The sequence below is a fragment of the Petaurus breviceps genome, unplaced genomic scaffold (assembly GCF_028583685.1).
Source record: "Petaurus breviceps papuanus isolate PSGF00001 unplaced genomic scaffold, PetGlider_PUasm1.0 379, whole genome shotgun sequence".
Lineage (NCBI taxonomy): Eukaryota > Metazoa > Chordata > Mammalia > Diprotodontia > Petauridae > Petaurus > Petaurus breviceps.
The window spans coordinates 853,212-867,914 of record NW_027186303.1 but is presented as its reverse complement, the minus strand read 5'-3'; the positions used below and the strand labels follow the sequence as shown (position 1 = coordinate 867,914).

Sequence of the window (14,703 nt, the reverse complement as noted above, 5' to 3'; positions counted from 1 at the left end):
TGATCCAAGGCAATTCTGAAGGACATGATGAAAAATGCTATCCAGAGAAAGCAGTAAGGGAGTCTGAATGCAGATTGAAGCATATCATTTTTTACTTTATTTATTATTTCTTTTGGTCTGTGTTTTCTTTCATAACATGATTAATACGGAAATATGTTCTGTATGATTGCACATGTAATATATATCAAATTGCTTACCATCTCTGGGAGGATGGAGGGAGAGAATTTGAAACTCATAATTTAAAAAAGAATGTTAAAAATTGTTTATTCATGAAATTGGGGAAAAATCAAATGTAATTTTTGAAAAAAAAAAGTATATCTGAGCAGGGGAGCTGTCATTCCCCATGCTGAAACTCTGTGGCCCAAGGTCTCTTAGTGACGTGGAAGGCCTTTTGTTGTGGGGCCATTTTCAATCCCAGCTTGTGATTTTCTCTTCAGCTATGTGATGGAGAGGGCATCTTATTGGTACAGTGGATAGAGTACTGGCCCTGGAGTCAGGAAGACCTGAGTTCAGATCCAACCTAAGACACTAACTGGGCATGTCACTCAACCCTTTCTGCCTCAGTTTCCTTATCTGTAAAATAAGCTAGAGAAGGAAATGACAAACCATTCTAATGTCTTTGCCAAGAAAGTACCAAAGGGGGTCATGAAGAGTCAGACACCTGAAGAAGAGCAAATGCTGTGGAGGGATGGTACGAGTCTCATGCCCCTGAGAGAGCTGGTGTTGGGTTTCTCATAGAGGCAGCCTAGTAGGATGGATAGAGGGCTGGGCCTGCAATCAGGAAGACCTGAGTTCAGATCCTGCCTTTGACACTTACTAGTTGTGTGACCTTGGGCATATATGGGATACTGAGAGTATTCACCTCAGAGGATGTGTTGTGAGGATCAAAATGTAAAGAGCTGTGCCAACCTTCAGGAACTAGCCAAATGTTAACTCTTATTTCCTGAAGCATCAGAGGAGCAGGCAGATCCTGGGAGCACTGACACCATGAAGGGTTAAGATGGTAAGTATCACAGCTGGGATTTGAACCCAGGTCTTCTGATGATCAATCCATGCCGTCCTTTGTAGAATGTTTTATTGATGGTCTTTTCTGTGGTCATATCATGCCTACTTCCCACCCAGTTAAACCTTCTTTTATGATAAATAAGTTCTTTTCTCTTTCTAGTAATCAGGGTTAAGTGACTTGCTCAAGGTCACACAGTATGTGTCTGAGGGTGCTCCTGATTCCAGGGCTGGTGTTCTATCCACTGTGCCACATGGCTGCCCCTGAAATCTGATCCTTTTCAGAGAGAGTTGGTCCTTTTCAGAGCAGAAGAATGGGGGGAATGTGACTTTTAGGAGAGGAGGAGGTTCACAGAGAATGAGCCTCATAGTGGAGGAAAAAACAAGATACTTACCATTGGTGCAGGAGGTGCTTTCAAAGGTCCTGAAATTATGTGGATTATTCCATTGGAAGCAAAAATATCCCATTGGAGGATAGCTTGTCCATCAACAAATCTGGTTTCATTCTAAGAAAAGAGGAAGAGAAATATATGTTGGCCTTAAGTTCTTCTTCTCAAATGAGTTTATGTTATAAATATTATCACTGCTTGGGCAGGGTAGATTGTAAGCTTCTTGAGGGTAGGGACTGTCTCCCTTTTATGTTTGTATTACTGGCTCCTCGAGTGGTGCCAAGAACATCAGAAGTACTTAATAAATGCATGTGGATTGACTGAAGGCACTTAGCCTGAGTCTGTTAGGAATCATGATACTTGGATGACCTCCCTTAGAAGGTGCCTATAAAGAAAGAACTTTAGAAACCGTAAAACATTTCTTTTCTTACTGTGCGAAGTGGGTCCTGCCCATAGGTAATGAGCAGCTGGCCACCTAGCCGGGTCTGGAGGGTGGTGCCATTGGCCAGATCTTCATAAAATAAAGTGCTGGTATTGGAAAGATGCTGCTCTATGTCTCTCCCAGAAAGGGTCTGAAAAACAGGTTGGAACACAAGAATGCCCTCAACAACAGAAGTGGTTTTCTCTTTTAATGAGATGCTGACAAAGCAACTAGTCCATAATAAAGTCTTACAGAGGGCTTAAGTGCCTGCCCATAGCCACACAGCCGGTGAGACCCCAGAGTAAGAATCCCTGGACTCAGTGGCCTCGGATGACCCTTCTGCCTCTAACTATATGTATGAACCTGGCACCCCTCCCTGGGCCTCAGCTTCCTCATTTGTAAAATGAGGGGGTTTGACCAGATGGCCTATGAAGTCCCTTCTAGTGCTAAATCAGTTAGTTGGTCAGTCAGCATTTACAAATCTACGATTCTGTTGCCTTTTCTGTTAGAATGAGTGGTTAGAAGTTTCCTCAGTTGTCTTATATGTGAGACACTTATGTCAGGGTTAAAGCAACAGAACACAGTAACTTGAATGAAAAGGTGCTGGGAACTTACCTTGTTTTCCCAGAGTCCATCATTGTTTGGTACAAAGAGTGTGCCATGGGTTGACAGGTCAGTCAGGTGCTTCAGGAATGCTTTGCCTCTGGATGAGCTATTGGAATATGCCAGGACTTCCTAGGGAAGCGATGGAATGCTTTGGGTTGGCCAAAATGCCTCTGAACCAGGGGAGCTTGGGACATGTGGAAGGCCAGGCATATTCACGTGGCTTGAATTTTTAATGATGACAGTCACTGAGATTGGGTGAAAGAAAGGCAGTGTGGTATGGTGGACTCCAGACTTGACATCAGAAGATCTGAGTTCTAGGCCTAGCAGTTTTCCTCTTAAGGGAAGGATGATCTGGCTGCTTGTTAATAATGGTCTTACAGAGTTGCTAAGGGCCTTTTGCTCCCTGTCACAGAGCTACTGAATGCAGGTGGCAGGATTGATAGCGCATCTTTCTTTCTCTGCTTGCTTCACTCTGCATCACATCATAGAAATCTTTACACGCTTCTCTGGTCTATTGCCTTAGCCCTTTCTTACAGCAAAGCAATATCCTGTTTATTAATCTACCACAATTTGTTTAGTTATTTCCCCGTTGATGGGCGTCTACTTTGTTTCTAATTCTTTGTTACTACAAAAAATATACTGCTATAAACATTTTTGTAGGTGTGGAGCTTTCTTTTTCTCAGTGATCTCCAAGAAATATATGCCTGGTAGTAGAATCTTTGCAGAAACCAGGTCTTCCTGACTCCAAGTCCCAGCATTCTATCTACTATGCCACTTAAGTTAGGCAGTATAGTGCATTGTTTTGGAGTGAGAAGACCTGGGTTCAAGTCCGGCTTTTGACATTTACTTCCTGTGTAACCTTGGGCAAGTCAAGCAACCCTCCTGGACCTCAGTTTTCTCATCTGTAAAATGGGCCAGGGGATTGGATTAGATGGTCTTTGAGGTCCTTTCCAGTTCTAAATTTATGATCTTATGAGTCAGCGAATCCTATAAGGTCTTTGAGTCTCAGTTTTCTCATCTTTTTTTTTTTTCTTTTTGGAGGGGGGAAGCCTGGGTTATTGGGGTTAAGTGACTTGGCCAAGGTCACACAGCTAGTTTTTTTGTGTTGTGTCTGAGGCTGGATTTGAACTCAGGTCCTCCTGACTCCAGGGCTGGTGCTCTATTCACTGCACCACCTACCTGCCCCTTTCTCATCTTTTAAATGGGAATGAGGGCTTCTTACCTCACAGGTAAGGAAAGCATTGGAAAGGAAGGGGGACCCACACTGATGAAATCACCGATCTCTTGAAGTATACAAGTAGTAATAAAGATGGTGATAACTAACAGCTCTAAAGTGCTTATTACATACCAGGCACTGTGGTAAGCACTGTGCAGTTATATCATTTGATCCTCCCAACACCCCTGGGTGCAATTATCCCCACTTTAAAGATGAGGAAACTGAGGCAAATCAAGATTAGTGACTTGCTCAGGGTCACGTGGCTACCAAATGTTTGAGGATAGATTTGAATTCAAGTCTTCCTTACTCTAGACCCAACCCTGTATCCAGTGAATCATCTAGCTGCCTGTAATAATGATAATTGGCATTTACGTAGTGATTTAAAGTTTGTAAAGAACTTAACGTATCTTATTTAATTTGGTCTTTACAACAACCCTACGAAGTAGGTAGCTGTGGTTATTATCATTATTTTACAGATGAGGAAACTTTGAGAGAGAGGTCAAGTGACTTGTCCAGGGTCATGCAGCTAGTAAGACAGGTTTCAAACTCAGGTCTTTCTGACTCCAAGTAAGATTAGAAGTAACATTCTACCGCCAATACTTCACCAATTCTTTTAATCTCTCACACACCACCACTCCCTAATGACAGAAGTAAGATTTGAACTCTAATCTGCCTTACAACAGGCCCTTCTTACCACCTGCTTGGACTACTGTTAAAGCTCCATAATCAAGAAATAGATTCTTCCTGAATCTACTCCCTCTCTGTTTTGATCTGCCCTCTTCCCCTTCTCAGACTCATCTTCTTCCTGCCTTTGAAATTATTCCTTTGCTCAAAAATGTTCAGTGGTTCCCTATTTCCCCAAGTAACGGTAACTCATGTTGCTGGGTATTCAAGGCACTTTCCAGTCTGGGACCATCTTAACCTTCCAGTCTTAATTCGTACTACTCTCTTCTATTGGTTCTATGTTTTAGCTAGTAATTATTTAATGAATATTTGTTGAACTGAAATAAGTCAGAAGAACTAGGTTTAAGTCTTGCCCCTGATAACTTGCTCCCTGTGTGACTTTGGACAAATAACAATTTCCTTGGGCTTCCATTCCCTCAACTGTAAATTAAAGGGGTTGGACTAGACCAGCCTCTGAGATGAACCCAGAATGAATCCGATAGAAGAATTTTTTTAAAGCTTCCTCTCCTTTCCTCAGCTACTTTCCATCCCTGTCCTCTTCCATTTGGACCTTTGCTTTCATACTTTAGGTTTCTCCTGGATAAGGCAACACCCTCTGCCAATACAGATCAGCAACGTTTCTTCTGCTCATAGTCCTAGAGAGTTGCCCAAGGTACTGCCTGAAGTTAAGTGACTTGCCCCAGATCACACTACTAGTAAGTGTCCGAGGCCAGATTTGAACTCAGGAAGTCTTCCTGACTTCAGGCCCAGCAGTCTTCGTACTATGGCTCCACCCAGCTGCCCACAGTTGTATTATGGCTTACACTTATTTGAGGTCAAAAGAACCCTATTATTAGCCTTTGGACAAAAAGACCCCAACTCTCCTGATTCTGGGCTTACTGGTTTTGCTCTTACCTTGAGCCTAGATTGTCTATCCTCTGTTGTCTGACTCCCCTACTGTCTCAACACTGTCATGATAACCCCTGCCCTTGGTCACCCTGTTCACCCCACAGTCTCTCTCTGAAACAGAACCTGGGGGCACTCAGAAGCCCATGATTCAGTCAGCATGGTCAACAATCATTTACTAAGCATTGATCCTGTGAGAGACAGTGTGCAGACACTGTACAAGACTGAATCTGATCTTATGGCATTTCAGTACAGTTTATAAACTGTATTGGGTAAATCCAAGGTACCCAGCTATGAAGTCAGGAGGACCCGAGTTCAAATTCGGCCTCAGACACTTACTACCTGTGTGACCCTGGGTAAGTCACTTAATCCTGATTGCCTCCAAAACAAACAAAAAAATCCAAGCAAGGGTACATGGCACTGGGAGGTGCCCGGCATCATTGACTAGGCTGTAGCCCTACCAAAGGATTATAGTGGAACCAGTTAGCCAATAAGCATCCTACTGTGTGCCAAGTACTGTGATAAGGCAAAAACCAGATCTCTGACCTTAAGGAGCTCACAGTCTAATGGCAAGACAATATTCAAACAGCTGCCAACAAGAGATACATGGGATAAATTGGAGATGATCAATAAAAGCAGGGCATGAAGATAAAGGAGGACATGAAGAGACTTCTTTCAGAAGATGGGTCTTTACCCGAGACTTGAAGGAAGCCAGAAGCCAGAAATCCTAGGAGGTGGAGATGAGGGAGAGCGTTCTAGGCATTGGAGGACAGCCAATGAAAACATCTTCCAGCTGTGTGGAATACTTAAAAGTTGTACGGGGTTCTTCCCACTGTATCATCATGTGATTTGTGCAAGGTCTTACACCCAGGGAATGGTCAGGCTTAGCCTCCTGACCCCAAGCCCAGCATTCTTTCTATTATACCCAAGTTGCCACAAAACAATCCCCACGATGGGACCAAGGAAAGGAGCCAATTGTTGCTATTGCTCGTACATACCGAAAGGAAGTTTGCCAGGGAGGGAAAGGACATCAGAACCTGCAGGAGGTTGCCGCTACAAGCAAAGCCATCTCCCACGTAGCCAGCCTTGCAGGTACAGTTCACATCTGGAAGTCAGAAGTGCAAAGTTCCCAGTGAGTAGCTGGGAAGCTGAGATAATTCTGCCCACTCCCACCCCCTTCCCAGGACAGAGAATTGGGCAGCTGCCTGCCCTTCCTTAGGTCAGGATGTCGGAGGTGTCCTTGACCATCCTGGGAGAAATAGCTCAGCAGCAACCTTTAGGTCCCGTACCTGGAAATGGGATTGGTGTTCTTACCCTTTATTCGGTAGCAAAAGACATCCCACTGTTCGCTTTTGTTGGGCCTTGACCCATAGTCCACGATGCCAACAAAACCTGAACCACAGTTCTGGGAGGAGTAAGCAGTTGGATAAGCCACCCTCCCATCACTGAGCCAACCAGCCGAACAGAGATGGTATTTGGCCTGCAAAAAGATGGAGACACGGCCACTTCAGAAGTGGAATTACCGTTTACCTTGTGGGATTGAAGTAAATTTGCTTGCTTTTCCCCCTATGATCTCCCAGTCAAATCACTCAATCAACAAGCATTGATTAAATGCCTACTGTATACCAGTGATTGAGCTAGAGGTTGGGGATACATATATGAAGAATCAAACCATCTGGTTCTCAAGGAACTTAGAGGTCATTGAGTCCCATTTTTGGCTGCCAGATGGTGGTGGATTTGAGGGCAGCCAGCCAGTACTATTTGTAGTCCACACTGTCCAAGTTACAATAGCAAGGTGGCACAAAGCCCTCCTGTTTATGTGCAGAGAGCAGTTTGCTTGTTGACTCATCTCTCTGGCATCTTCCCATCAGGATAAAAGCAGCTCAACTCCTCCTTTCTGACAACTGTGTTTACCAAGGGCTCAGCCATAGTCATGCCTCATTGAGCTTTTGGCCACCAGCTAAGGTGGTGAGAACAGGTCCTAAGCATGCTCTTTGATTCTCCCAGCTTTGCCTGCCTATTATCCCTGCCCCCAGGAGGGAGGCTGGCAGACCATGGGATCTCAGAGCTTGGATCTGCAGCAGACTTTGCAGAGGAGATGTCTGCAAAGATACAGGGTACCCCCAGGAGCGAGGGGCCACCAAAGAAGGGGCAGACTGGCCAAGCCTTCTGTGCTGATCCCTGTTGGTATTCAGTACATGGATGGCTGATCTACATCTATCCTGGGCAGGGTAGAGAGACCCAGAAAGAAAGACAAGAGCAAAGGAAAGGTAGGAAGGAAGGAAAGTGGAAAGAAAGGAAAGAAAGAGGAAACCACCCTCTGAACTTCCTTATCATTAAAGTGAAATCCTAGGCCCTGCTCTGGGCTTGCTATATACCATGAGTGGGGTACACTGGCTTTGGAGTAAAAAGACCAAGGTTGGAATCCTAGTTTTGTGTTAATCACCTGTGAAAGACTTAACTGCTCTGATCAATACAGTGATCTGAGACAGTTCCAAAGAGCAGAGAGAGAGAGCTGGTGAACCCTGAGTATGTCCTTTTTTCACTTCAGTATTATTTTTGTTATTAGCAACGTGGCTACTGTGGAAATACGTTCTGCATGACTTCGTGTGTATCATTAATATCAAATTGCTTGCCTTCTCAATGGGAGGGGACAGGAGGGAGAGAATTTGGAACTCAAAATTTGTTAAATGAATGTTTTAAAAGAAAAAAGTAAAAAAAAAACAACCCCAAACCCCTGCTACTCCCATTTGCTCATATGACTTTGGGACCAGTATGAGAATGATTGCTTTTGTAGAGTCTGTGGTTCAAACCCTGCTTCTGACACTTCTGGCCTGTGTGACCTTGGGCAAGTCATTCAGCTTCCTTTGAACTTGCTGAGAAGGTGCTGACTCGTATTGGTAGTGGCAGCCCCTCCCTGACAGCTCCTTCTACCAATGAAGTCACAGATCCAGGCCCTGTCCCTGTCTCCATGGCTTGGGGCAAGTCACTTCTGGGCCTCAGTTTTCTCCTCCGCACAATGGCAATGGCATCTAAGGGCCTTCCCAGCTCTGAATCCATAATGCTATGGAGTTTCATGCCAGGGAGATGTTTTCTGGGATAAGAAGAAATTCTGGAGTGATTTTGTCACTTATGATCGATTGGTGAATGGGAGGGGAGTTTTGTCAAAGGTTATTGGCTCATCAAATGATGCTGTCTCTCTGCCCTTGTGCTTCCAAGGCCATAATGTAAGCATGACACCCCCTGCCCCCAAAGCTGATTTTTACTGGAGCACATAAGTCCAAATGGAGAATCATAAGCTTCCCAGCAGGTAGAAAGCCATTAGCTGCATTTTGTGGAAATGCCTTCTAGTGCTTTAAAAACAGCAGGCGTGAAACTGCCTGTATGTGCCAGGATAGCTAAGGCGCAAAGATGCTGGCTGGAACACATTTCACATTAGTTTTTTATGTTTGAAAGTGTCCTGCCAATTTCTGTGCTGAGACAGCACTTTTTTTTTCATAGCCTGCAGTGGAAGGAGGGGAGAAACAGAGAGAGAAAGGTGGAGGGCAGAGAGTTAGAGGAGAGGGAGAAAGGGGGGAGAAGGAAGGAAGGAAGGCTGAAGAAGAGGGAGAGAGAGAGGGGAAGGGGGAAGGAGAGGAGAAAAGGAAGAGGGAGAGAGGGGAAAAGACTAGTGTGTGTGTTGTGGGTGGGGGGAAGAAACTAGCAGGAGCTGAGTACAGCCAGCCATCTCCTTCCCTCTCTACCTCAGGGAAAAGGCCCATTCTGGTAATGATCCCAGCCTAGTGCTAATTAGCCCATGCTACAAGCCACTACTTACAGAAGTACAAGAGCCCCAGGACATTAGTTGCTTTCTTCTTTTTTTTTAAATCAATTTGATTGATATCTTTTGTCTTTTCATCACCTCCATTGTGCCCCTCCCCTTACCCTTTCCCAAAGAGCCATCCCTTATGATAAAGAATAAAAAAGTTCTGCCAAACTAAAAAATAAACTGTAAAATTCAGATATTATATAGTGTTTCAGACCTATGATCCCTTGTCTCAGTAAAGAAGTGGGACTGGGGGGTAGCTGCTTCTGTTACTTGCTTTTAAGAAAACCCAGTATTGGGTATGACGTCATTGCTTTCTTGAGGACAATGTGATAAATTATCCCAATGCTTGGCATGTGTTCCCTCCTCATGGCTAGCTCTCTGAAGCCTTTTTTTTTTTTCCTTCTAAGGCTCAATCTGAGCACAGCCTTTTCCATGAAGACTTCTTGCTGAATTGACAATGCTCATCCCTTCAGATTTCTTTGTATTATAGATATTTCTATACATGATCAAGTTGAGTTGACAATGGTCCTCCCCTCTCCAAGTTTCTTTGTATTATAGACATTTCTACACATGCTCGATTTTCTCCATTAGAATTTAAGCTGCTTGAGGACCAGGCCTATTTTGTTTCTATCCTTGTATGTCCCTTATATGACATAGTACCTGGCATGGTAGTGTTAATGTTGGGATGAATAAAGTCCCAAAGGTGATTCACTGTCAAATTGGATTCCGGTGCATGGAACATTTGAATAGTCTACCTGTAATTATAAGTGAGCACCAGGGACGACACCTTCCTCCCCCTTTAGAATGATCATGAGTCATTCAACAAGCCTACATGTTAAGCACCTACTATGTGCCCTAAGTTGTGCTAGGTTTTAAGGACATAAGGTCAAAAATTAAACAATCCCTCCCCATAGGGAGCTTATATTCTATCAGGGGAAACAACATGTCCACAAATGTACAAAAAGAAGATAATTTGGGCAGTGAGGGAGGCATTTGAAACTAGGGGTATCAAGAAAAATCTCTTGGAGAAGGGGCTGATGTTTGAGGTGAACTTTGCAAGAAACTAGAGATTCCAAGGTTGGAGGTGAGGAGGAAACACAACACAGAATAGTGAGAGGGCTAGGTTGGTTGGACCAGAGAGATTATGAAGGGGAGTGATAGAGAATAAGCTTGGAAGGGAATCGGGTTGTGAAGGACTTAATGGAGGAGATTGTATTTGATCCTAGAAGCGATAGGGAATCACAGAAGCTTAATGAGCAGGGGAGTGATGGGGTTTGATCTATGCTTTAGGAAAATCACTTTGACAGCAGAGGATAGATTGGGGAGGAGAGAAACTTGAGAAAGGGAGATGAGTTAGGAAGCTACTGCAATAGTTTAGGCCAGATATGATGAGGTGGTAGCCATGAGAGTGGAGAGAATTATAAGCACTCTACCCTGTAATTTAAGAAATCTTTGCTACTTCTAATACAGTCACAAAGACTATAGGAGTTTCTCCCTACCCATCCTCCTAGTAATAGAAATGTAACATGGGCCACATACATCTGTGAGGCTTAGCAATATTCCTGACATATTTTTGAAAAGGTGCCAATACATAATAATTATAACATTGGTTCTGAATACATAATATATTAATATTAAGATAGATTGATTGAGAGATTAATAATTAATACTTTGATAACTATTTTAACAAAATTAGTTTTCTTTATAATTCTGTGTATTTTATGCCTTTATAAATTATTCTGAGAAGGGGGTCCATAGATATCACGAGACTGACTGTCAAAGGAGGCCTGTGTCATACAAAAAGTAGTCAAGTCCTTAAGTAGAAGGTGAATTTCATCAAGATAATGCTTATCTAGGTTGTATACCAAGCTCAACAGGTAAGGCTTATGACCAGTGACAAGATCCAAAGAGCTAAAGAAATCCAGAAATGGGGAAGGAGAATTCACAGCTCATCTCCCTAACAGGTTATCCCATTGGAGAAGGTTAGCTGATATCTGGTAACAATGAAGATTTTTTTTCTATTATGATGAGAAGAAATTAAAGGGGAGGCCTAGGGGAGCTTCTAAAAGTTGTTAAACCTGTGCTGTTTTTTGTTTATTCTCCCTTCTATAACGCATAGGTGGTAAGATAAACCTCAGGGATTTTGTCCTCAACAGCATCCTTTCCTTGGTGCTGTTACCTCTTATTCATAGGACCAAGGACTAGGAGGGACTTTGGAACTCCCTCATTTTAAAGAGGGAGCCCAAGTGATTTAATCACTTCACTGAAGCGACTTGCTCAAGGAACAAATCATAAAACTGGGATTCGAAACCCTGGCAGATCTTTTGCTCTTTCTTTGTGACCTTGGGTGAATTTATACCTTGGCCAGCTCATATTTCCTTAAACTATCCTAGTTATAAATGGCGAGCAGTGCTGTCACTGACATCTGTTTACTTCTCTGGGTTTGTTAGTTAATGGAGCTTGGCAAATTATGTGGTTTTTCTCCCTTCCTATCCCCCCCCGATATTACGCAGAAAGATTCGATAGCGGTCTAGAATTCACTAACCTTCTGGGCATAGGAGAGCTGAATGTAGGTAGCCATGGTTGCCTCTTCCTTAGAGCACGTTTCTTTGGCTTCATCAAAGGTCAACTTGTACTGACCTTGGGGAGAGCGTAGGTGAAAGACACCAACAGTTGCATCTGAATGAGAAAGAAGAGAACCCATTTACTAAGAGGCAAATGGCACTGTGTACAGAGTCAGGACCTGGGTTTGAATCTTCCTTCTATTTAGAACCATAAGATCATAGATTTAGAACTGGAAGAGGTCTCAAGGGTCATTTTATAGATGAGGATGCTGAAACCAAGGCTAAGACGAGGTCTGGTGATGCCTTGGGGTGGCATTTTCCCTGGATTCTTCTTTCTGAATGACCTCACCACTGGGAAACTGACCTTTGTGAAAAGCATAACAATGCCAAAAGGTATCCAGAGGAGAGGCCCACAAGTTAGGTTGTTTATAAGCTTTAACTCAATTAACAAATATTTATTAAACATCTACTCTAAACCAGGTGCTTTGCAAGGAACCGGGGCTACAAATACCCATGTAAAATAATACCTTCCCTCAAGAAGCTTACATTCCATAGGCTTATCTGCTTTTGTAGAGGTAATTTTTTTGGGGAGGGGAGGGGAAGGAGGAGAGCATCTTATACCAAGGAACTCACAGGAGAAAGGGGAAGAAGCTCTGACTCTGGGTTCAAATCTCACCTCAGATGCTTACGACCTCTTATACCTGAAGTAAGTCACTTAACCTCTTTCTGGTTAGTGTCTTCATCCGTAAAAATGAGGAGATTGGACTATATGGCCCTTGAAGTTCCTTCCAGCTCTAAATTTAACAATATTTCAAATGTGCTTGTTTTTTCCACCCAACCAGATTGTCAGGTACTTGAAGGCAGAGAACATGACTTCGTTTCCCACTAATCCCGTGATTAGTACTTGTTATATAGTAGGCATTTGATAGTTATTGATAAGTATAAAATACATCTCATCAACATCATCAGTTCTTCATCATCAAAATAAATACTAAGAGTCTAGATTAATGCTATGCATCAGATACAATTGGTGATCAATTGTAGAGCCATAATAGGGAGGTTGGTAACCAGGACAAGGCTCTAACCTGCACTTTTACATATTTGATTGTATAGAAACAATTGAGATTAGCACCTAGTTAGCAAGAATAATTAGTCGAAGTAGGAAGTGACCAGATGGGGACTCCCTCTCCCATCTCACTAGTGCTGGTTGTCTGCACTCCCAAGTGGGTTCCTTCCTGCCCTGATTCCACTTGCTCCCCTAATCTCCCTAGAAGCAGCCTCTCAATATCCCAAGGTCTCTGTCTCCTAATGAAGCAGTGTCCTAGGTCATCTCCCTCTCCTTCCCCACCATAACAACTAAATGTTGATTTGAGGGCATTTAAAGCTGCTTTCCCTGGGCACCAGGCTTTGGGGCCATCTTTATGGATCCTTCATCTGAGAGTTCTATGCCCATAGTTGCTTATCTCTTTTCTCTTGCCCCACAAGCCCCCAGAACACTAACCTTGGAAATGGAGGTCTGCACAGTTGGCATCTGCGTGGCACTGCCCATTGTCTTGTAAGCATCGGTCAATGGGGAGCTGTTCCACAACACAGTCCAATCCATCACCCACATAGTGGCTTTTGCATTCACACCTATGCTTGCCCTATTGGGGAGAGAAAAAAAATGCAGCAATGAAATCAGCACCTATCTTCCCCTGCCCTACCCAGGACAAAATGTGAATGGGGAGCATTTATCTTCTTATCCCAAACCAAGCCTCCATGCCACTCCTGGACACCATTTCTAAACCATGTCTCATGATCTCCAGCCATCATCCTCATTCCCTTCCTGGCCCCCTCTCACTGAGACCTTTCATCTTACTTGGAACCTCTGGCTGCCATTTCTAAACCATGTTACCTCATTCATGCCCTACCCCCTTCAGCCTCCTTTTATGTGTTGTCTTCCTCTGTTAGAATGTAAACTTCTTCAGGACAAAGACTGTCTTTATATCTGTATCCCCAGACCTTAGCACAGTGCCTGGCACATGGTAAGTGCTTAATAAATGCTCTATCTGCCTATTCATCCATCCATCCATCCGTCCGTCCGTCTGTCCGTCCGTCCGTCCGTCCATCCATCCATCCATCCATCCATCCATCCATCCATCCATCCATATGTGTATTTATCTATAATCATAGGATCATGGAGAGTTGGGAGAGACATTAGAAGCCATGTAGTCCAACTCCCTGTTTTATCAAATGAGGAAATTGAGGCCAAGAGAGGACAAATGTCTTGCTTACTAATGGATTGATATGTAGAAATTGAAACAGTTTCAGAGGGAAATTCACACACTGGAAAGGCTGCCAGGATGAGCAAGCAGATCACAGGTTTAGAGCTGAAGAGGACATGAGAAATCATCCAATATAAACCTCTCATTTTGCAGTAAAGGATGCTAATGCCCACAATTCTATGAATATAGGTGAGAGATAGAGTGGTTCAGGGAACAGAGAAACCTAGTAAGATCCAGATTCAAATCCTTACTCTGACCCATTTTGTGATGCTAGGCAAGTTACAACCTCTCCATTATGAGTGACAGATGAGTTTCCATCTGTGTGGGTGGAGGGATTTAGTTCATACCAGGAGTTCCCTTTATTGATTAAATCACAGATTAGGAGTGCCTTCCTTCCCCCATGCCCCACCCCAATAAAAATGAGTAGATTCTTTTCAGAATATCAGCTCTAAGTATAAGACAACCTAGAATAAGGACAGGAAACTCACCGGTCCTGTCATGGTACAGACTGCATGTTCATGACAGCCTCCATTGAGCCCATCTGCACAGGGGTCCACAGCGGTACAGATGTGCCCGTCTCCCTTGTAGCCTTTTTGGCAGCTGCAGGTCACCACTGTGCCCACCTGGGAACACTTGGCAACCCTCGAGCAGCCACCATTATTCTGCTTGCAATAATCTACAACTGTAAGATCAGAGACACAATTAACTAAGTTGGACTTTATGCCAGGAGAACAGAGGAGAGAAGAGGTGCAGCCCAGACCAACCCAGACCCAACAATGGACAAACCCAAGGATCCTTCCTTGAATGATTTCTTTGGACATTTCAACTTCCATTGGGAGCTCTACTTTGGTCAAGGAATTCCCA

The 14,703-nt window shown here is 43.6% G+C and overlaps 1 protein-coding gene across 1 annotated transcript in view; it reads right to left on the bottom strand.

The window, feature by feature from the left end:
• The window catches only part of STAB2 (stabilin 2), a 166,431-nt gene that overhangs the window by 9,730 nt on the left and 141,998 nt on the right, over positions 1 to 14,703 (bottom strand). Inside the window, exons 59-66 of the mRNA XM_069099363.1 lie at positions 14,328 to 14,521; positions 13,077 to 13,218; positions 11,557 to 11,690; positions 6,518 to 6,683; positions 6,202 to 6,308; positions 2,428 to 2,547; positions 1,823 to 1,963; positions 1,398 to 1,508 (exon numbers count right to left, since the gene is read on the bottom strand). Coding sequence (XP_068955464.1) covers positions 1,398 to 1,508; positions 1,823 to 1,963; positions 2,428 to 2,547; positions 6,202 to 6,308; positions 6,518 to 6,683; positions 11,557 to 11,690; positions 13,077 to 13,218; positions 14,328 to 14,521 — 1,115 coding nt within the window. The remainder of the gene's footprint in view (positions 1 to 1,397; positions 1,509 to 1,822; positions 1,964 to 2,427; positions 2,548 to 6,201; positions 6,309 to 6,517; positions 6,684 to 11,556; positions 11,691 to 13,076; positions 13,219 to 14,327; positions 14,522 to 14,703) is intronic.